Consider the following 23644-nt stretch of genomic DNA (forward strand, 5'->3'; position numbering starts at 1 on the left):
TTAGCTGGTTTGCTGGCGGATGGTGGCTAGTGCTGTGTGAGCCTTATAGCTACCAAATTATATAAAGGAGAGGGTAACACCTTAAAGATGTGGTGTGCTGTTGGGACTGCAGGTCAGAACAAAGCTCTCAACAACAGTTTCTCTGCTGGAGGCAGAGTGTATTTAGCCAGGAGTTTGAAATTGCCTTCTAGCTTAATAATGTTAAGAACTGCCAAGTTTCAAGTCTTGCTTCATGTGTGGAGGATGATGAGACAGCTTGTCCTTTCCTGCACCTGAGCTGAATTGGGCAAAAAACTTTTAAATTCTTGCTGTTTTGTTTAAAGATGGTGTTTTAACCATGCGTGAATACATTTCCTTGAGTAGGAATCGCAGAAATATTGCAGAGACCTTTTGTTGAAGAGAAGATTGAGCACAGCTAAGATGCTGGACCATTAATGGTACAGGACTGAGTACACTGATAGATTTCAGGAGGAGGTCAGGGAAGGCCTTATTAAAGATGAGGTAGTGCTTTTTTCAGGAGGTATGTGTGGGTTTGGAAGACCTGCATCTGAGCTGCCTCTTAGTATCCTTGAAATCCCTTCACAGAATCTCCCCTTCTTGCAGAGGAGTCTCATGAGTTCCAGCTGAGTGCCAGTTCATGAGGAAAAAGGCCCAGGGAGGGGAGAGAAACTCTATATGCATGTGCACTGCTCTCACGTGTATAAGTCCAGGACCAGCTGATAGCCATGGTGACATTTCAGCTCTGCTTGTGTCGCCTTCTAGAACAGTGAGGTTTGGGAGTGGTAGGAGTTTATTTTTTATTCTAAGTGCTGTTTACCTTATCTGTGTCCTTTGCTGTTTCCCATGCACATATTTTAAAAGTTAGATTTTTAATTTCCTGTGTTGTGTTAAAGCTGCGTGTAACCTCATCTGTGTTTTCATAAGAATTCTTCCCTTCTAGCTGACTAGGTAGAATAGCATTTTGAAGCTCCTGTCGGCTTGTTTTAATGTCTTACTAGAGAACAGCTGGAAAAACACTAATGAAGCCCCAAGTAATTTACAGGGACCTTTTACAAAAGAAATTATTTTATTCAAATGGAATGGTGCTTTCTTTAAGCCTGACTTGCTTAGCGACTGACAAGGAGGCAGGCTGGTAGCACTGTTGATCCTGGGTTTTGTTCAGCAGGCTGCTCCCAGCTTTGGCAAGAGTTTCATATGTATAGCTCTTAAAATAATGAGAGCAAATGTTGCATCTCTCTGATCAGAAGAATCATTTTAACATTATTTTAATCCCTTCAATATTAGTTTTCACACCACAGTTTTTGGACAGCCCACATTTTGGGAGAGTGCGATTCAGAGCTTCTGTATTTGCAGATTTTGATTATTATTTGTGTATAAAAGCGTTTTGAGATGGTTTTGTTGCTCTTTCCTACCTATGGATACAAGATAGAGGATATCAATGACAGTTTGCAAGGGCTGTTTTGTAGGGGTATGTTGTTAGGTATTGGACCATGGTTCATCCCAACACAGGTTTGGGATTAGAATTATGGTTTGGTCTAGCAAGTGATGATGCACAAGGGTTAGGCCTAGACTTGGACTCCTGTCCCAAAGTTACAGATTCCTGATGGTCATGTACCCTAACTGACTGAATTTAACCTACCAACCCTTTCCAGGTCTAGCCTAGACCTTAGTGATTCTTGCAGGCATAAAGCTTAATGCTGACTGCCTTTCCTCTTAGCACCAGATTTAGACACAGTCTTTGTGATATAGCTTTATGGACCAAAGCTCAAAGTTAGTGACCCTTCCATTCCTTGGGCCACAGGCCCTGCCTAGTGCATGCCTAGAACTGCCTGGCAGCTCTTGTTGAAGGGAGCCCTAAACCTCACCAAAAGTCACTTTTTGAACCCAGTTGATAACCCAAACTCAGCACCCACCGCTGGCCTGAGTTCACCATGAGAGGCTCAGGGCTGCAAACAGCACTGACCACAGAATAAATTGGAAATGCAAACACTCTCCCATGTTGCCTGTAGGAATCGTTCAGAAATAGTGTGTGGAAAAAAAATGCCATATGTGGAGGTAAAAATGTCAAATTATGGCTAATTGCTGTGGAGACTATGCCCTCCGGGCTCTTCAGAGAACTGGCATTGTAATTTTTTAATCTGTGGTTATTTTTTTTTCCCTCCTCCCTAGCTATGCGGACACTTAGTGAAGACACCATCAGGCTCTTTCTCCAGCAGATAGCGGGTGCCATGAAAATGCTGCACAGCAAAGGCATCATCCATCGGGACCTGAAACCACAGAACATCCTCCTTTCCTATGCGGGAGGCAGGAAATCAAATCCCAACAACATTCGCATAAAGATCGGTAAGACCCCATTATTAATGTCACCCTAAGTGCTCTCAGGAGAGTTTGGTGACAGATAAGTGGCAAGCCTCAATCTTCCTTTGGGGAACTGTCTAGGGGGAGGAAAGAATTGTTGCACTTTTTAAAATGTTCTAATGTTTTTCATCTTCCTCACTTAGTTCCTCTGCTAGGCATAACCATTAGTTGGCTCCAAGCAGTAGCAGCAAGAGCTTTCTGCTCTGCCAGGACACAGGCTCACATGAAAGAACTTGGGCAGGCCTCCCTCCATTTCCAAGCTGAATGGTGCCTCCCTTGGTACAAGCAGATACTAGCCTGCTCTAATTGGCTTGTAGTCTCCAGGCTTACCAAGAAATTTAGCAGCTGTTGTGACTTTTTTGTTTTCAGCTTTTAATAGAATTGAGGTAAATGTTGGTGTCTTAAGGCCTGAAATTAGCTGCTCTCCTGGTTGACCTCAGCGAGCACAGGGGGAGTCAGGCGAACCTAAAAGCAGGTGTTTCACAGTCTGAATTGGAGGCAGGCTTCTCAGCTGCATCTTGAAAAAATTAACTTTCTGCACATTAGGCAAGTGGCACAGATGGACCGGTAGTTGAGACAAATGCTCCAGAAATCCAGTTACAGAGTACACATATCCCCTGTGGTCCCTCAGAAATGAGTGCTGGCTGATGTCACCCTCACCTGTGGACCTTTGATTATATTGCAGTTCATGAGCTGAAGGTGACACCAATTATTCAAAACTGTTCCTTGCCTGAACACTGTGAAGTGGAGGAAGTGTTAATATTTCCATTCTGCTGAGAAATGACGTCCAGTGGAAAAGTTTTGAACACTGCTGCCCATTTGGCTGATGCATTTTTGTAAAGTGCAAAGTTATCTAGAAGGTGGAAGTGACTGGGAGCCGCAAACGGGCAGAAGAGCTGTGGGCACAGTTGCTCTTGGGTGTGAGGTACCCTGCATCCTCTCCCTCCTGCTTCCTTGAGAAGTACATGGTCCAGGGAATAGCTAGCTGTATCAGTCCGTTAGTGACAGATGACAGTGTAAACAGCTGTGTCAGTCTCCTAGCTTGATATATATGGTAACCTTGAGAGAACCTCCAAGTATCATATGATCAGATGCTGAGTAACCTGCAGAGGTAATTCATCTTGGTATTCCCTGTCCCTGGCTTTTCTAGCCACCAGGTGAACTATGGCTCAGCTTTCTGCCCTTGTGCTGGGGTTAGCTGAAACTCCTCTAAAGGAACAGAGCAAGACTGTTTTCAGTAGGTCTGGTCTAGAAAGGCGGGTGGTGGGAAGTAGTGGATGGCTGTTACATTGTGATCTTTTCAGTGGAGGGGAGCTTTCAGTTCCCCAAATTAAAGTTGGGATTGCAGCAGATGAACTAGCTAGCATGAACTGGCACACTTTCATCAAAGTCAAGAGAGCTTTACCAACTTCCAGCAGCTGACATTTTGGAGTGCAGGCAAATGGATACAGGAAGAAGTGACTGTTGATTGCTGAAAAATGGGTGGGAGTTTGTTCTTCTGAATACTGTTTTTGTGGCTTGGTCTGTCCTTCTATAGTGTCTGTAGTGTGCATTAATAACTAGCACTAGGACGTTGCTGCTTGAGAGGAGAGCTATCAAAGTCTTTTTAAGATGAGGTACTTCACTTGCTGTGAAGAATCATGGGAAGTGAAAGGAAAGTAGAGGGAATCAACTGAAGAAGGTGCAGGCTTTCTAGAACTGGTGTCTGATCCTGATCTACCTCTTTTTCTCTTTGTAGCTGACTTTGGGTTTGCCCGATATCTGCAGAATAACATGATGGCAGCAACATTGTGTGGTTCACCAATGTATATGGTAAGTGTGTTTTCCTACAGGTTTTTCTGTATTGCTCTTACCTTGCCCACCAGAAGCAAGGCTTTGTTTTTTGCTAGTCTTTGCCCCAAAGGTGAAATTTTATTTACTTGTTGCAAACCAGCTATTACACAGGGAGACTTCATAAAGTTCTAGCTGCTGGTAATGTTGAACAACAGGTGCCTGTGCTGTCATCTCACTTTCAGGTGAGCTGTGGATAAATAAAACTGAACAAAATGGAGTGTTTATTGCTGTCTGTTCCCTGAAACTGCATCTTCCAGAGGGGATCAGGACTTCTCCACTGGAGGCACCGGGAAATGAAATCTGTTTCCTCTGCTGAGTGCAAAGCAGTAACAAAAGAGTGAGAGCTGGGGTGGTATTTCACACATCTGTCTATATTTGAGGTGTTGGTTCCTTGGAGAGGAGCCTCAGTAAATCTGTAAATTCAGCAAGCCCTTTTGAGACAGAGTGATTCCACAAACCTGCTGTCACCTCAGGCATTGCAGTTGTTTTTTCTAAGGCCACAGCATCAGGAGCAAGGTCCCTGTTTAACAGCAATTTTGTAAAATCTCCTTTTAGCATTTTGGTCTTGCAGAATCCCTTCAGATCTATAGACCTGTGCAGGCAGAGATTTTGCCATTCTGGCTAACTTACTCGTGAGTATGCTTTGCTGTACAACTCAGCAGATGGGTTTAAATGGATCTCACCTGCTTCTATTTTCAATTTCTGTGCATTCCTGCTCCCTAACCTGCCCTCACTGCCCCCCTCTAGTTCTTTCACCAAACCAGCTGCTTCCAGGATGATTTCTTAGCTTGTGAAACAGTTGTGTTTAAAAACCACGCTGATCCCTTTCACCCCCTTCGTACTTTCCACTCTGGGACCAGGATATAAGGAGGTGATCTCTTGTTTGTGCTTGTGGCAGCAGTCAAGATCTTGGTGTCATGTCAAGTCAGTGAAATTAAAAATGACAAAACCAGGCCAGAAATAAAAATGTCAAAGCCAGCCATGTAATAGTTCCTGGGGATGTGGTTGTCTGAGCTCAAAGTAAAAAGATGATGTGGATCAATTTAGGTTGAATTTTTTACAGGTGCCCTGGGGGCAGTAGGCACCTGATTTTGAGCATGATCTAATCCACTCTTGAGTTTCTGAGTGGTTTTGTCTGTACTTTCTGGACTGTGCTGCACTGCACAGGGGTTGCATGTCTGGTAGTCTGTTCCACCATACTAACTCAAGCAAAACAGACCTTCCTTCTCTCCTTTTTTGAAGTGTGTTTATTTGAACTGTGCAATATGTGAAGATGATGTAATTTTTTTTTCTCCTGCAAGAGTTTCCTGAATTGTCTACTTTTAGTGATACTTTTTCCTTTTGGAGTCTCTTGTGAAAGTAAATGAAAACACCCAGCTTATTTTTTTTGAAAAGGCTGGAGGAAGCTAATGATGACATTTTTCTCTTTTATTTTTTAATTTTAAACAACTCTGCACCTTACAGGGAATCTCAGAATTTTTCATGTTCTTCTTTTACTGATGGATTTGAAGGAAGATGGGGTGTGGGGGTTCACTTGGGATTTAGGGGGTGTTTGAAGTCTGTCCCTACTGCTATTGTGGATCTTGTATGTTGGCCATAGGAACATCTGCTGGCAAGGCAGACCCTTAGTCCCTGCTGTGGCTCGTAGCCCATTGCTGCTCCCTTTCATTTTGCTCCTTTCAAAAAGAAAGGTATTTTACTCCCACCAGAATGAGCTTTCTGTCTGAACTCTGATACGATCCATGTCACAAGGGACTTCAAACCGCCTTGTGCAGTTCTTGTCCTGCTTCCTTGGCTTTGTTTGGTGCTATGCCTGCTTCCCTTATGGACAGACTGAGCTCCTCTCCACAACTTGTTTGCTGCCATTTTTTTCTGTTTCATGTGGCCTTTACTTCCAACAGCTACAGAATTGATCTTGTTCCATGCTGGCACCACTGTGATGAAATCTGTTGTTATAAACACGTGGGATTAACCAGCCTGACTTTCTGTCCCTCCTCTTCTGCTGCCTCTCCTAAGGCACGCTGCTCCTGAGCCACAGGGCTTTGTGTACTTGCACCATCTCCAGCTTTTGGAACAAGCCCGAGAGGGAGCAACTGAGGGCATGGTGTGAGATTAGAAACCAGAGTCTGAGGCACAGCAGGGCTCAGTCTCTTGGACTGAAACACACAGATCTGCCTTTGAACCCAAACTGTGACCTTGGCAGAAGGCTCTGGAGCATAATTAATATGCTCCTATCTTAAGCTAAATGAGGAAAGCGCATAAGCAGTGCAGATCAGGATGGAGGCCGAAGCTTACCTGTGCAGTGTGAGCCTTTGCTTTTCTGATCATTTGCCTGTTACTTGCTTTGGTTTAGAAGATCTGTCCATGCGATTTCAGTGAGGCAGCTTCTGAGCGCAGGAGGATTCAGCAGAAAATGGTACACTGAGAAGGGAGAGTGCTGAGTTTGCCCAGTGTAGCAGAACAGCATCTGGTATTTTTTGTGTGACTGAGCAAAAGTATCTGCTTCTCACACTTAAGGAATTGGCCCTTTCAAGGTAGTGTTACAGTCGTCTTGGGAGCAAATCTTCCATGGTTATTGGGGAATCTAGCTCAGGGGTTTTTAAAGTATAATAGTGACTCCTGTTTGTTTCTGGTAGGTGAAAAAAAAAAAAAACCCAAACAAAAAGCCCCCCAAAAAACAAGCTACATCTTGTTTTATAAAACACCTTTCTGTTTTCTCCCCAAAAAGGCACCAGAAGTTATTATGTCTCAACACTACGATGCCAAAGCTGACCTCTGGAGTATAGGAACCATCATTTATCAGTGTTTGACAGGAAAGGCTCCTTTTCAGGTGAGTTGCTTAGATCTAATATTTTGGATTCTCTTTTTTAAATTTTTTTTTTTCCTTTTAATCTGATTACTCTAAGACTTCCATCATCTACAACATTAACTCCTGTAGACCCAGTCTCATGGAGGTCTGGCTGTCCAACACTTGGCAATGGGCTGCTTATATGTTATAATGCTGGACATTTTACTAAAATATGATTCTTATCTGGGCTGTATCTCAGTGAAATGTATTTCCTGGTTATAAATCTGTAGGAAGGGTCATATCTTCAGAAAATTATCATGAAAGCAGTGATTTTTTTTCCGGAGCCACACTTAAAAATTTAGTTTCTATTTACAACTGTACTCAGTGTATAATTTATAACTGTAATTCTGTTGGATATGGAATGACAATAAGGAATGTTGTAATTGCAAGTTAATGTTTGGGATGATTTGGTGGTAACTGGTGTATTTGCAGTTAAATGGACTTTGTTTTTAGAGCAGTTAAGTAGGATCTTATCAAAAGGATCTTATCTGTCATCTCACAGCAATCTCTTCCAGCCTGAAATGTTTATGTTCATCAAGTCCAAGCCCCTCCAAATATAACACAGTCCAGTAAAACTCCACCCTGTAATTTATGCCATGACTTCTGGATGAGCTAGAGCATATCTTTTGTGAGAGACATTCTCTGATTTTGAATTTCTGAATTGTGGAGAATTCATCACAGTGGTATGCAAGTTGTGTCAGGATTACTTCATGTGACTTTAATCTTATGTACAGTGGAGTTCATCTCCACTCTGCATTTTTCTTGTTCCCAATCGTTAGCGTGCCACACACAGTGTGTTACTTTTCTTCCATGCTGAATGAGATCTGCTGACTCTCCCTTGCAACCAGTTTTAAAGTACTGTACTTTCCAGGTTTTTTTCCTTGCTGCCTTATAGCGTAGCAGAGGGATGCTTGACCTGCTGATACTTCTTTGCTTCTCTAATGCATGAGCTCTGTAGACCTCCTCTCTAATCCATGGAAAAAGACCAGACCTCAGATTCGCATGTTGATGTGTCAGCTGAATGGCAGCTCTTCAGCCTGTTAGATCAGTTAGGGCAAATGTGAACTGTGGCCCTCTTTTCTCATGTCCTGACTCCTTAACAAAAAACAAAAGCAAAAGCAAAACCAAAAACAAACCCAAAACAACCAACCAAAGTCAGTTGCGGGGAGAAAATCTATGCTTGTGTAATAAGGCAAATTTTATTAACTGCAGGACTTTCTGAGGTTTAGTTCCACAGCTCTTCAGATTTTCACACAAGACCTTGAATGTTTATGCAGTTACATCAGCAGGAAGGATAAAGTGAATTCATAATCTCTTGCAGGAAAGAGTGGGCAAATACAGAAGTAAACTAATGGTATGTTTTGGTTTTGTCTAGAGCCAAAACGAGTTTTCTCCTTCAGGGTAACTTCTTCCCTGCTGCTGTAAAAATCTTCCATTCCAGTGCTTTATATTCTGTCCACCAGCTTGCTGTGTATTTAGAGCAAGACTTCATTTCCTTTGCATATTTCTTTTTTTGTAAACAGCCCTAAAAAATACACTGAAACTCCTGAGTGGCTCCTGTTTACTGGCTGCATCCACTTGCTGTCAGTGTTGGTATCTTTGAGAAGAGAAAATGACTGTTAGGATAAAAGAAAATAAGTATTTGTGCATTAAGAAAAGAATCTTGGGGTGGAGAAAGCAAGCTTTGTCTCTGCATGCATAGGAAAGCCTTGCACTCGTTCTGTCTTGTAACCTGGTGCCTTTTAGTCTCTAGTCTTTTAGTTTCTTGGTGCCTTTTAGTCTCTAAAAGGCACCTTGATAATTGTACTCATCCAAATGATTTAGTTATTTAATGTGGTGACTTTATCATAGGTATTCTTTGCTTAGTAGCTCACACACAGCCTTGGGGCATCTGATTTCTTTGAAAAGAATTAGGTGGCTTTTATCATTGGTCACTGAAGCATGTCACAGAAATGTTCTTCTGAAAACATTTGTTCTCATAGTGAAGATTTTTCACAGGAAAGAACACTGAATACCAGTCAGCTTCATTCATCTCAGGCAAGGTTTTGAAAGGGCAGGTGGTCCAAAAACCATCAGCTTTCTGCCTATATGTGTGTCCTCAGGCCCACGCAGAGGTGAGAGCAGTCCTGTATGCCTGTGTCCCTCTAGTTGAGGCATGGCAACACCCTGCCTTGTGGGAGGCAATGAAGGGATATTTTGTTCCCTGCCCAACAGGTCCTGATCCTTGCTTTGTGCTTACCTGACTGGATAACTTCTCTTTCCTGTATACATCCAACATCTGTTGGGCCAGGGATGGGGGGCATTTGTTTCTCTTTTTTTTTTTTTTTTTCCCATGCCCTTTCCTCTTTTGGGGTTTGTATTTTGAAGCAAAATGCCAGGCCCCATTTGTTACTGCAGTAGCAGCTGTGGATTTGTTTGATCAGAGAGAGAGAAGAGCTCAACCCAGATGGTTTTCTGTGCATCATCTATTTGTTTTGACCATGTGTGTCACAAATTGCCTTCTAGCTGCAAGTTTCAGGTGAAAGAAGCCTGTCTAGGGCAGATGTTGGAAAGCTAGTTAAAGGTTAACAGGCTTTATTTCTTTGTTGACATGACTGACAACAGTTACAAGAATCTGCTGATGGTCATTGAGCAGGCGAGGAGCTATTGTCTACAGGGCTTTTAGGAAAAGAGAGGGGTAGTGGACAGAGGTGATGGGGAGACCATGAGTAGGAAGGAGTCCTTTTGGGAGGGACATCTGCAAATGGGTGGGGAGTTAAAAGGCTGATTCCACATAGTACCAGCAGCAGACCCAGTCATACAGGGCAGCCAGGAACTGAATTTCTGGCGTTAACCTGTTTGGGTAAATCCTCACTGTGCCTTCCCTTACTAGCTGGTAAGGACAGCCCCTCGCCTCTGTCTGAGATTCCATGGGAATCTGGAGAACAGTGGCATGAAACATGCTGCATTTGGGTGCTTTAGCTGTTCACTGCATGAGCCAGTTAAGCACTTTCATGAGGATGCAAACCAAAAGGACTCCAGTGTTATCTGTAGTGAGGAGGAATGAGCCATCTAAAAAAAAAAAGTGGGGCTTTGGGGGGCTGGGTTAGATGAAGAAAAGATCAAATGTGTGGAAAGGGTGAGGCATCTGTCAATCCAGAAAGTGTTTGTTAATCAAGACAGAGATGTGTGTTTGTGACTGAATGTGATTTCTAGCTGTCTCAAAGTTAATTTTAACTGTAGCTGGGTCACCCAAGGCAACTTCCCAGGGCCATTCCTGTCCCTTCCCTGCCTCACTGCACACAAGAAAGAAGCTGCTGATGCTCAGATGTGAACAGTTGGTAGGGTGGCTGGTGAAGCTGTCTTAAGGAGCTTTTTGTATTTAACATGCCCATAAACAAAACAGTGAGACTGCCATAGGGATGAGATTAATGAGATTCATAATCCTTATAAACAGATTTGCTGAGCACTGTATTAATGTGCAGTTGTTAATTTGCCTTGCTTAATAAGTGGTCTGCACTTGCATCTCTTCATTTCTGTTGCTGAGGACAGGACTTGAACAGTGTGTTTCCTGGTCTTGCTGACCAGTACTGAGAAGTGCAGTGGTTTTCTCTTGTCCTTACCTGAGCTGAAAAGACTAGGACCCAGTACCCACCATGAGGTAGTGCAGGCTGTGTAGACAAGTGACAACCAGAAGCAAAACTGGAGGCAGAGAAGAAAAAGATTTACACAAGGTTTAAAATATCTTCCAAAACCAATGTAGTCCTTGTCAGATGGTGTTTTAAATATGATTAGTATTAAAGTACCTCTTTTTTTTTTTTTTTTTTTTCTTTTGTGAGGGAGGAATCACACTGATGTTCCTTGTGGTTTCTGTTGTGTTACCACTTTTAAAAACTGGGCAGCTCTTGGTAAGCAGACACACTGCCAGGCACATGCACTTTGTGTCAGAGCTGTCCCTGGCAGTGGCACGGGTCTGTTTGGACAGTCCTGCTAAGGATCATGAAACCTGGTTGTCTGCTTTCTGAGCCTGTGCATGAATCTTCTAGCTGCTTTGTGGACGTCGTGTGCTGTGTCTGTGGGAGAGTGAGCCAGGGACTAGGGAAGTGATGAGAGACAGAGGTAATGCAAGTTTTGCTGCCTGGTCTGGCAGCTCTGAAAGAGTTAACCTGCCTGTGTATGTTCTTGTCCCAGTGAGCTGGTAGGTGAAAAATTAATTTCTAAGCCTGGTGTACCAAGTCCACTGTTTTATTTCTGGGTTAATTCTGCCTGCATAAGTACCAGGATTATGTATCACTTACAATAACTGCTATGTTGTGAAATGGGCCTTGAGGAAAACTAGGGGAGGGAGGATTTTATACCCAGAATTTGAACTCGTGGTTTATTTGTTAGGCAGGCTGCTCTTCAGTTCCCAGAGCTGTTCCTCTGGACTGTCCTGTGTCAGTGGGAACAGGTATTGCTGGCAGTGGTAGGTTATTCTGCTGGGACTGGGTGCAGTGACTGATTTGTTGCTGTAGGCTGTCAGCCATTGGCTTTTGCACCAGTGTTTGTGTGTCCCTGCTCTGTTGGGAGTAGAGAGGAAAACATCCATGGACAGCTAAAGAAAAATATTTAAGGTTTTTTGTTTGTTTGTTTCTAGTCCTTGTGCTTTCAGGTTCCCCCAATGTCAGCCACTTAGTTTTGGGAGTCTTAAAATAGTGACTGTTAAGACTGCACAAGCAGAAGGTATTTGCAGCAGGTTTTCAAGCGTTTCCCTAAAACTACTGAGTTAGAAACATTACTTATTTCTTTCCCCAACATATCTGAATGCCCTGTCTGCACCTCCAGATCCCCATGAATCCCAAAGGAAAGGATTCAAAGAACAGAGCAGATACCATACACCTGTTGCGAGGTGTTGAGTAGACAGTGCTGTTCACCAAGGGTGTGAATGTCCTCTTGCCCTCTTCTGACTGAGCACTGGGGTTTTGCATCCAGCCTTTGCCCAAGCACAACAAATCCAGTGCTGAGTGCTTTTGGAAACACCGCCCTGCGTGCTTTTCGTGTGCAATTCACTTGCAGGCAGCCAGTGCTGAATGGCATTTGGCAGGGTTATGCTGAATGCCTTTGTTGGCTCAACATATTTCCACTGCTGCTCAGGACAAAGTAATGGAGTGGCGGGATTGAATTTGTCCGATTGTCTTTATATATAGAAAGGACAGACAAAAACAGAGGCAGTTACACTAATGCAGCTGCTCCATAGTAACATGAGAGGGGGAGCAAGGGCATGAATTGGCCTGTCTGTGTGTCTCCTGTTCCTGGGGAAAACTGAGCTGTCCATTCTGCATCGCTGTTTCTGACAGATGGATGATACCCTACAGGTAGTAGCTGGGTCTGTGTACCTGAATGGTCTAGTTGTTAGGTGCCTAAAATGTGTTTTTTCTGGTGGTTTTCTTGGGTAGGATGTATCTGCCTGGAAGGCAGATTTCAAATTAAGTCCTTAGCTTCCTAGAAGAAGGAATTCAAATAGCATTTTTACTGTCTTACAAACAGGTCTGCATTTTTTCCCCCTGTGAATCTCAGAGAAGCCCTATTTATTAACAGAAGAGGTGAGCAAAGTATCTGAAGGTACCAGTGCTTTATGAAATGGATGCTAACAGCAGGAGAGCAGTGGGCATGTTAACTGCAAACCTGGGAACCTGCTGCTAGGAGCGGAACTGTGTGACTCAGTGTAATAATGAAGTTATGTGAAGATGTGGGTGGTTTTACCAAATCAGTGGTGATCCACAGTTGTCTGTGCTGGCCGCTCCCTGAAGTGACTCTATTCCCCAGCAGGCAGCTACCTATATCGGAGACCAGCGTTGAACTGTGGGCTCTTGGGGACAGCCCTGGTGAGGAAGTGTGGTCTGGGTGGGTGGGAGCCTGACACCCTGGGTATGGTCCTTACAGATCAAGTGGGCATTGCACTGAGACAGCAGAACGTGGAGAAACATTATCCCTGCAGGGGTATCTCTCTAATTTGTACGAAGAGGAGGGGAACTGTATTGAGGATTTTCTTTCTATCCAAGCTAGTGCTTAGAAACCCTCTCTAATGAACTGGGCTTTGCATGTGTGCTGCTTTTAATATACTCTGTCTTTATTGCCAGGAAAATTTCTGACAAAACAGTGTTTGAAATAGATCAGAGCTTCATTGTGTTTGTGAAACAATTGAGTTGTTGCCACAGGAAATGAACAGAGCAAACAGCCAAGGCTTGTATCTCTCTGATGTGAGCAAGCACTCTGCTTCCCTGCAGTGGAGTTCTGTTCCTCCTTGTACATTAGGTCTGTCAGGCATATTTTTTATCACGCAGAGCGTTGTGGCCAAGCCATTTGGTGTGGTGTGTACACTTGCCTCATTGAAGTTTGCCAGATATTAAGAACCTAATTACAGGGCAAGATCTGCAAAGGGAAAGGGGTAAAACTGAGTTTTGCTGAAACAAATGAAATGGAGTGGCAGTGATTGGAAATTTTGATGCAGTTTGGCATCAAGGTGCTTTGCTAAATAACATTCATTTTAGTGGCTGGTGAAGAGAGTATTTTTGCACCTCCTGTTTGGGTCCCTGCTGTGTCTGTGAACAGCAGAGGATATGTTATTGCAGAAAAGAGAACCAGGAAATCTGATTTCCTTCTTTTAGGGATCCAGTAGCTCTTACAGATACAAATTGATAAGAGAGCTGTGAAGCTTGAGTTGCTAAGACTATGCAAGAAATACTGTCCTGATGAGTACTATGTGAATCTATTAGCAACTTTTGAGACTTTCCCTTTGGTTCCTCTTGAGGTTTTGTGCTGAGCTCTGTTATCCTTAATTTTCATCTTCAGCCAGATGGAGCAGGTGATGTTGAAACAATATCTTATGTGGCTGCTTTTCCAGCCATGCTGTGTTAGTGGTATTTTGATGGCCATCTGCAGATTGGCTTGTCTGATTTGCCGTTTTAAGCATCTTAATTGACCTTAAATGCTTCTAATTTAGAAATGGAAGTAGGTGGAAGGCTGGAGGGTTTTTGAGCCTGCCCTGAACATCGGGAGAAGCTGCCTGTTGCCTCCTCGTTCACACTTTCCTACACACGCTGCTGCACCAATAATTGATTGCAGATGAATCTCTCTGATCTTCCTTCCCTGTTTATAAGTCTTCATGTCTGTCACGCCAGCCAGCCTGCTCTGCCTTTAATAAAGAGACTTTGCCTAAGCAGAAAAGCTTGAGACACTGGAGTTAATTCACTGGCCTGTATTATTCATTGCATAAAAACAAATGGAGAAATGACATTAGGAGATTTTTTTATGTGTCTGCGCTTCCATACTGGTGATTTTATTTTTAACCTGAGCTGTAAACCTCCTGTTGTGCCTAGCCCTTTTTTTTTTTTTTTTTTAATCCCGTGTCTCAGAATTTGGACTCTTGTTGTCAACATCCCCAGCAGTTGTGTATATTACCGCACAAGTAGGAGCTGTGGCTTGAGACTTTCTGGTTTCCTGGAATTTAAGTAGAAAATCCTAATTCAGTTGCTCTTTCCCCATGTTCCTGGTCTCTTCACAGATCCCTTGCCCATCAACAGGCTCTCTGCCCCTTTTCTAAATGCCCTGCAGCAGTAATCCGTGTTCTCAGCGGGATCTGCCATTCATCATTTGGGACTCCTCACGTCTGCAATTATTTAGTCTCCTGGGTGAGGCTATTAGGCCAGCTCAGACCTGAGCATCAGAGCTCTCTGCAGTGAAGCTCAGCTCTTGAGAGCGGAGAGCAGGACAGAACCAGGTCAGGGACAAAAAGGCAGTGGGCTGAAATACTGTATTTTCACTGGCACAGCGCTGGGTTTTCAGTCTAAAGCAAGCTGCAGGTTCTTACTATCTGTGCTGGTTCAGCAGTTGAAAAGTGCCTCTCTGCTCTTAAGAGTAACTGTGAAATGGAAATGTTAATCCCTTTCCTGCACTGTCAACTGCTTCATGCACTGGTTTTCTTTCTCCTCCACAGGCCAGCAGCCCACAAGATCTTCGCCTCTTCTATGAGAAAAACAAGATGCTGATGCCTAAGTAAGCATTTTTCCAGTGTTGCTGTTCATATGCGTTTGTTTACTCTGTATTTACACCTGTCCTCACATGCTCCTGGCTTGTCACTCAGGGAGGTGACTGTAAAATATTTGGCCCCCTGCCTTCCCCCATTCCTTAAACCAGAAGTGTTGTGGCCCGGGGAAAGTCAGACAGCAGCAGATTGCCGGAGTTGGTGTTCTCTTGCAGATACTACTTCTCCCTTACGTTGCAGAAATTCGGAATCCTTAGTGATTTCAAGAGCCAGCTAGAGGTTCTGTCCCACATGTGGCTTCCCTGAGGCTGGGAGCCTTGAGAGTAAATGATGGCAGTTCTTGACTCATGTGAGCAGCCAAACTGCAGTTCGCTCCTGTAACCTGCCTTACCTGACTGCAGATCACATTCCCATTTCTCACGTGTCAAAGCAGCAACTGCTTGTGTCCATCCTGCTAATAGGAGGAAATATTATAACCTCGAGGGAAATGGACACTGCTGCAGTTTCCAAGGGGAAGATAACTGCTTTTTTCCTACCAGGGTATATGTTAACCTAGCTGCTCAGTGCTGTGATTTGTCAGTGTATTTTGGTTTTGTTGCTGTGGTCTTTCCTTTTGATGTCTGAGCTCTTAAAACCAGAACCTTGTGCATTCTCTGAAAACATCAGCCTGGTATAGAGACAGGACTGTAGTTCCACATTATACTTGCAAAAATTGGAAAGCCCCTTTTAACCAGAAAGTTAGCATCCATTTGGCAGAGCTGCTAATGGAGCTACATATGCAGGAAGCTCACCGAGTTTCTGTGTATGGATTTTTTTTTCCTTATTAGTTTAGACAGCTCCAAGAGATAGCAGAAGGAACTGTCAGGAGCTAGAGCTCTTATCAATGACTTCTGCTATGCATTTACTTTCTATTTAAGTACTTCATTTTTTCATTTGGGGTGAAGGGATGAATTTCTACCAGGATTAGATGTGGGGCATCTGCATACTCTCCTGGATTGAACCAGAGGGCATGATAGAGTAAAACACCTAAACAGAACAATTGAAAGCAAAAACACTGCTGCATAGTTGGAGCCACATAGTCTGGGCAGGAAGTAGAGCTTCTGTTTCTCCTATACAGCCCAAAGCATGGCTGCTCAACTTTGAGGTAGTCCCTCTTACTAGGAGATATGAATCCTTTGTGTTGATGCCCTGCCGCTGCTTTGTCTCATGGGGCATGCAGTAGGAGGCAGGCAAGGGGAGAATTGAAACTCAGCTGTAAGAGGAGAGCATGTCTGTTCTTGTAGGGATTAGTCCTTCTCCCTTGTTGTGAGTCCTTTACACAGTCTGCATTTACCATTTCCACTTATCTCCATTTTTTAGCTACCAAATTACTCCAAAATTTAGATTTAAGCCCATTGTTTTTTTCACCATAGAAGTCAGCTCTGAAGTGGCCTTTGTGTAAATGCCGATCCCCTGCTTTTCAAAGTCAGTTTGTCACTTTAACATGAGCTGCAATCTGTGCTATTTCCTGAGCAAACATGAATAAACTGCCTCTGCCATCCCTGCCAACACAGGATGAAACATGAAACCACTCCAGAGACGACCTCCTCGGAGGGCAGCAGTGCCAGGATTTGGTTTCATTCTCCTTGGGGCTAGGCAGGCTGGCACCCACCTTGCCAGCATCGCCATGGAAAACGCTGTGTTTTGGCTTGGGCAAGGGGTGGGAAAGAAAAGCTTGTTCAGTGCTCCCCAGCAGTCTCTGCCTGCCGGGCTGATGCTGTTGCTGACAGGTGAAATGCCATTCTGAGGTGGGGAGCCCATGTCAGCAGGAGAAAGCCCAAAGGCCTCACAGTTTTAATAGCACTGATCTAAATAGCTAACATTCATTGTGCTGCTTTGCATGGCAAAGTACATTCTAGATCATGGGGGGAAGGAGTTTTGTTGCTTGTACTTAAAAAGATGGCCTTGGAAAATAATACTGTAGTGTAGCAGAGCTTGACGTTTTAGACATGAGAGATAAGAGCAGGCAAACAGGCTGTTAATCTGCACTGTCTTCAGTCTGTGTTGTGACATCTGAGGTCTGCCACTTTACCTGCCTGTTCCTTGGCTTTAAAACCATACAAAAGCTAAAGTCGTGGCTGGGAAATGGACTCGTTTTGGATGAGAGCTTTGTGTGTCATGGATAAATAAATTATGACAATAATGCTGGAGGACTGCATGTCTCCAGCACTAATGTATTTTTCAGGAGACCCTGCTAGCTGTGGTATCTCAGGTTATTCTGTTACTCAGTGTGCTTCTAAGGCACACCTTTTTTGACAACAGGGTGTTTCTACTTGGCTCAAACTGAGTCTCAGTTTAACTGCATCCCTTCAGAGTTCTGGTGACCTCCTCCTTTGTTGGCCTGGGAAGATGCACGTAAACCATTCTGGTGTCAGGGGTGGAAAAGCAACTCCTCCAGTACAAACAAGGATGAGGGATGCTTGCCATCTTTCTCTGTTCTAGGAATTGCTGGGCTCAAATGCCTGCAGCAGTGAGGCATAGGGATTCACAGAAAAAGAACTGGGTAGTGCTGAAACCTATAAATACATACCTTGCTTCACATCTCTAATTTCACTGAACAGGAGTCTGTTAGTGCTAGCTAGCACCTCTTCCCCCTGCTATTTTTGTCCTAGCTTCTCCTTTTTTTTGTTGGTTTTTTTTTTGTTTGTTTTTTTTTTTTGTTTGTTTGTGTTTTTTTTTTTTAAACCCTGCCTCTGACAGGGGTAGAGTTGGTGGAAATGGTGTCAGAAGGGTTGTTTCTCCCAGCATCAGTCTGACTTGGCTTCGGGACGGTGAGTGATGCCAGCCCAGCAAAGCGGAGCCCTGCCCAAGCAAGCCACGTGCTGTGCTACTGAGCAGGCTGGGGCTCCACACGGTTAAAATTACTGTGCTGAGCACACATGCAGTTACCTTAGCTGACCCATGCATGGGGAGAGGGGAAAGCCTGGCAGACCGTGGGGGCCATGCTGGGCACAGCCGTGATAAACAGAGGCAATACTGAAAGGAGTTGGAGCCACCTACGCTTAATGTGGAGAGCTCTGCTCTGGTGCAGGCAGGGCCTGGCTGCTACAGCCCTGAAGAATCCTTCTGGTAGCAGAGAAAAGTCAGCAGAGCTGAATCCACTTATGCAAGAGCTGAACTCTGCTTTCCCTGCCTTAATCCGTTCCTTTATTCCCTGCTTTTTGCAATCTACTGGGGTTGTGAAGACCTGCCCTGGCCTCTCCCCATCTGCTTGTGGGGTGAGGGAGAGTGCAATGATTTACTAGCTCGTGTGTGCTGAAATGGCCATTGAAAAGAGTTTTTTCTTCCTATTTATACTGGGAAGTGGGGTAATAGCGGCACTAATTTTAGCTTGCTCGGGTGGCAGTTGCTTACCATCTTAGTGGCCTTTGATTAATAAATGCTGTATATCAAGGAAGCAAATAGACAAAGGTTACTCGCTAGTCTTATATAAGCTGCACTGAAAAACAAATGCCTTAATAAAATGGTAGTAATTGGTGATACATTTCACCACCAGTGTCTTAATTGGAAGCTTCCCCTTGGTAACTGCTTCATTTTAATGACCTACTTATTCCCTTTAGAGCAAGTAGCAGAGATTTTATTTATGTGCAAAATATTGCATGTTGAATGATTTAACTGAGAACCAGAGGGATGACATTGGCATCACTGTGGAAGGGAACGATCTGCGGGCACTCATGGGAGAGGCCACTAAAACTAGATTAGCTGTAGCCTTAACAATGACAATGGGGAGTAAAATCCAAGCAGAGATGCAAATAGAGATGTGTCTGTTCAGCTTCTCTCCAGTGAGCTCCTCTTATGTTCCTAGCCCAGCAGGCACAAAGTGAGTTTGCATTTGCAGGTTGCCTTCCTGAATATGTAAAAGCAGTTTAAGTAGACTGCAAGTCTCTCTTATTTTGCTTTTGTTTTCAATCCTAGCATCCCCAGGGAGACATCAAGCCACCTGAGGCAGCTGCTGCTGGGCCTTTTGCAGCGTAATTATAAGGACCGCATGGACTTTGGTAAGATTTCTTTCCAGTTTAAGTTATACTGCCTGTCTGGGTCTTCTTTTGTGCCATGGCACTGTACAAACCTCTGTACTTTTGGCTGGTGGTAAGAGAAGCATCTAGACACCTGGATTTCACCTGTGCCTGGAAGACTGCATAATCTTGGGGGTTTTAGTATTATGTGCTGGAAAGGTCAGTGCTGATTCCAGTACCGTTTTATAAACCCAGAGATTTGTCACACCTTTGGCAAATGTTTCTGTGGTGGGTTGACCCCTTGCTGATTACCATCACGGACAAAACAGACTTGACTTGGGGACAAAATTAAATTAATTTTTTACTCATCAAATCAGAGTAGGCTAATGAGAAATAAAACCAAATCTTAAAAACACCTTCCCTGCACCCCTCGTTTCTTCTCAGGCTTACCTTTACTCCTGATTTTCTTTACCTCCTCCCTCCAGCAATGCAGGGGGATGGGGAATGGGGGTTGCAGTCAGTTCATCACACATTCTGTGCCTCTTCTTCCTCTTCAGGGGGAGGACTCTCCACACTCCTCCCCTGCTCCACAAACTTCTCCAACCTGAGTCCTTCCCATGGGCTGCAGCTCTTCATGAACTGCTCCAGCGTGGGTTCCCCACAGTGTGCAGTCCTTCAGGAACAGACTGCTCCAGCGTAGGTCCCCCATGGGGTCACCTGCCAGCAAACCTGCTCCAGCGTAGGCTCCTCTCTCCATGGGTCCACAGGTCCTGCCAGGAACCTCCTCTAGTGCAGGCTTCCCACGGGGTCACAGCCTCCTTCAGGCACCCCCCTCCTCCAACATGGGATCCTCCCCAGGCTGCAGGTGGGTCTCTGCTCCCCCGTGGCCTCCCTGGGTGCAGGGCACAGCTGCCTCACCATGGGCTGCCCCATGGGCTGCAGGGGAGTCTCTGCTCAGGCACCTGGAGCACCTCCTGCCCTCCTACTTCTCTAATCTCGGTGTCTGCAGAGTTGTTGCCCTCACATATTCTTCTCTCCAGCTAAAATTGCTGTTGCACAGCTTTTTTTTCCCCCTTTTTAAATACATTATCCCAGAGGTCACTGATGGGCTTGGCCTTGTCCTGTGGTGGGTCCATCTTGGAGCTGCTTGGCATTGGCTCCATTGGACATGGGGGAAGCTTCCAGCAGCTTCTCACAGAAGCCAGCCCTGTCATCTCCCCCATACCAAAACCTTGCCACACAAACCCAATACAGCTTCTTACTTGGACTCCCTTTCCTGACTCCTGCTTTTATAATATCTCTGAACTTCTGTTGTGTTAAGCATGCTATCAGGAGGAACATGTATCTTTTGCATCGTGTCTTTCTCTGTTGTAGTTCCTTCCCAAAGCTGCAAGCTGCACCCATTTAATGAACAGTTCAGTCAGTACCCTTGGTTTCTCAGTGTCTGCAGTAATAACCTGGGCCAGGAGACTGTAGCTGCTTGCAGACCCTTCCTCCAGGTTTCTGTGAAAGGATGCCTTGGGTTCTCATCAGGGCTCAAGCTGGCAGTCTCTTGGCTCTCCCTGTAGACCTATGTCTCCTGACTTGGCTGGCATGAAGATTTCCTTTGTGCCAGACAGTTCTGGCTTTGATATCCTCTTCCAGATGTGTCTGTGTGAGCCAAAAGGTCTGAAGAACCTCTTGTGAAGCCATGCCCTAGAGGAAAGCAGGCAGAGGTGGAAACTTTCCTAGAACCCCTGAAAGGACCAGTTCATCTAAATGCAACTCTGTGGTCTTTCCCTGTCCCCCCACCTCTCCCTTCCCCTTGGACAAAGATAGTCTAGACCTGTCTCAGGTAAAAATCAGGATATGAATACTCTCTCTCACCAATAAAGTTGATCCTGGTGGTGTGTCTCCTCCAAGTGCAGAGGAGAACAGCAGGGAGCAGCTTTGCTTCCATGGACCAGTGCTGCTGGTGGAAGGGGTAGGTTTTCTCCTCAGCATCTGAGTTGGAATAAGGTTTGGTGCTGGGCAAGCCTGCTCAAGTGGTTTTCCTGAAACAAGGCTACAGGGCCAAAGCCCACACACAGATTTGTATTAAGTATCAGACAGTATCACAGCAGGTCATAGAGCTTTCTGCTTTTTACACAGACATTACTTTTTTTTACCTAAAAATAAAGTGCATTGCTGTGTGTTTTCAGGATACTGCTTTTTAGTCAGACTTGGGGTAAAAGGGTTTGGTATTTCTGTCTTTTGGGAGCTGGTTTTCCGTTGGTTTTTTGTTGTTTATCTGCTCAGATGGATTGTTTCCTGCTTGGCAGCATATGCAAGTTGATGAGAAATTGTTTTGCAGCCTCTGTTATTTTTTTGGATTAGAGATACCAGAAAAGACTTTCTGGAGACAGTGTCACCTGGGTGAAGCAAGCATGTGGATTAACTGAGGCTGATCATAATTATCCACTGCTGAATGTAAAGGACTGGTTACTAGGGTGCAGAAGTGAGAAAACAAGCCTTTTGAGAAGGGAGTTGTTGAAGCTGCTGACAGACTAGCTTGGATATAAGCACCTCTCAGCATTATTCCCGGCAGATCTTCTATCTGGGCTGTGGATCTTTACCTCTTCTAACATGCTACTGTGCATTTCAAAAGAAAGTATCTTTGAGGTTCCTGTTTCTCTGCTGTCAGAAATGGAGTCTGATAAACCTTTTTAGTACCCCATAAGCTGTTTTTGTACCTCTGGGGATAAGACTGCATGAGTCAGTGTCTAACACTTGGAAATTTGAGATAATAGACTTCGATTTCACTCAGGACAACAGTTACAGCACATCTTGCTGCACTGAGATTGTAGCCTGCCTTTAATGACATGCAGGATCCTTTTCTCTACAAATTGGCACATCTTTGTAAGATGTAATTGTTTCTCAGGGAGGTTTGTGAATATACTCTGTACAGAAGCTTATATTTGAGATATTCCTTGTGCTTTATAGAAGGCAGATCTCAATGGCTGTGTGGCATCCCATGCTGTATTCTAATTTCTCCTGTCAGAGATGAAAGCAAGTACCAGGGACATGATTTATTTAGACTGATACACTTCCTCAGCATCCAGTTATATTGTTGGTCTCATCCACCTATGCCTCCTGACCTCCAACTCTCTGCCAAAGCATCTGAGGTTCCTCCCTGCTTGTGACACAACTGTTTTCCTTTCCCTGCTGTCTGCTGGTGCTGTCTTCAGCTCCTTTATGTTCCTGAGGGCTCAGAGACTCTCTGACCTGCAGCTACTGAATGGACCCTTCTTCCTTTCCTTAGAGTGCCAGCTCAGGAGATCTCCAGATGATGCCCGTTGCCAAAATAGTAGCAATACTTACATGAGAGCACCTCCCTGTGCTCAACTACTGTCTCATTTACAGCTGCTGTTTGTGGCCAACTGTGCACAAACTGTTAAAGTCCCACAGCTCCAGGTCCTGTCTGAAGCAGATCTTCCCCCTCCCTTAGATGTTTCCCAGTAGACATCTTGTCCTCCTGCTGCCAAATGCAACCGTAGGCTGCTCTGTTCACCTACACTATTTATGAAGGGTCTACTTTGGCTGATGGTCAGTGCCTTTTTCACTGTTCCTTTACCCTCCTGTGTTCTGTAAGTGAAGATCTGTGTGTGGTGCTGGGTCAGGGATGATTCCTGAGCTGCCATCCCCAGAGGAGCGGGGTGTCCTACTGCTCCTTCTTCCCCAGGGACCTCTGTAGTTTGCCTGGAGATGTGGGCAGTGCCCTCTGTGGACCTCCCCCAGAGTTTAGCTGATTGACACAACAGCAACACATAAGTTTGAAACTGGCTCAGCTGTTCTTCTACCAGGAACTGATGGTATTTGCAATCTCAAGATTATCTAGAGGAAAGCCAGAAGGGTTTCGAGTTGCAAGTTTCCTGCTGATGATTACAAGCAGGGTTGTTTAAATTTTGTGTTGTGAGTACAACTAATAAGCAGTTTGGAGGGGGGAGGGGGAAAAGTAAAAGAAATCATTTCCACCCCCTCGGTTGAATCAGCTCAGCTGAGGGATGGGACCCTCTAGAGGAGCAAGCTGAAGAAGAAGCAAGAAATTCCAGCAGCTGAGTAGCTGTAGCAGGATATGGGTGTTCTCCATCCACAGCAGATCTAATCTGTGAGATTCCAGCTTTCCCTGCCAGAGACTTCCATCACTTCTGTTGTGCTAAGCTCCAGAGCAGTGCACTGTGGCACGGCAGTGGCAAGGAGGGGCTGGGAAAAGAGGGATTGTTTGAGTTTAAAAAGCAGACAAACAAAAACCCCAGTTGCTACTTTCTGGAAAGATCACTGGCCAAAGAGGAGCTGTTTACAGAAAGCAGAAGTTTGTAAACCTTGAATGTTGCAACAGGATATCCATGCTGGGAAAACAAGTTGAACTGCCTGCAGTTAGCCAAATAATCAGTGTTAATCCATGACTAACTCTCCTGAAAGGCTGAGTTGCTGATTGTGATAGGAGAGTTCTCTGGCATCAGAGAGGAAGGAGTCAGGAGGGGTGGCTACTTGTGAGGGCAGGCAAGCATATAGAGGGTCTCCAGCAAGCCAGGACAGACGCTTTCTTGGCCTGGATCTGTAGAATATCCTTCCACAATGAGTGAAGAA

General features: G+C 44.6%; 1 protein-coding gene across 7 annotated transcripts in view; it reads left to right on the forward strand.

Annotated features, from left to right (window-relative positions):
• Positions 1 to 23644, forward strand: part of ULK1 (unc-51 like autophagy activating kinase 1) — an 84638-nt gene that overhangs the window by 23032 nt on the left and 37962 nt on the right. For all 7 annotated transcript variants that reach the window (XM_074921489.1, XM_074921492.1, XM_074921493.1 and 4 more), the window contains exons 7-11: positions 2170 to 2343; positions 4097 to 4170; positions 6920 to 7021; positions 14994 to 15052; positions 18996 to 19078. In XM_074921489.1, the coding sequence (XP_074777590.1) occupies positions 2170 to 2343; positions 4097 to 4170; positions 6920 to 7021; positions 14994 to 15052; positions 18996 to 19078 (492 nt within the window). The remainder of the gene's footprint in view (positions 1 to 2169; positions 2344 to 4096; positions 4171 to 6919; positions 7022 to 14993; positions 15053 to 18995; positions 19079 to 23644) is intronic.

The sequence above is a fragment of the Athene noctua genome, chromosome 17, assembly GCF_965140245.1.
Source record: "Athene noctua chromosome 17, bAthNoc1.hap1.1, whole genome shotgun sequence".
NCBI classification, from domain to species: domain Eukaryota; kingdom Metazoa; phylum Chordata; class Aves; order Strigiformes; family Strigidae; genus Athene; species Athene noctua.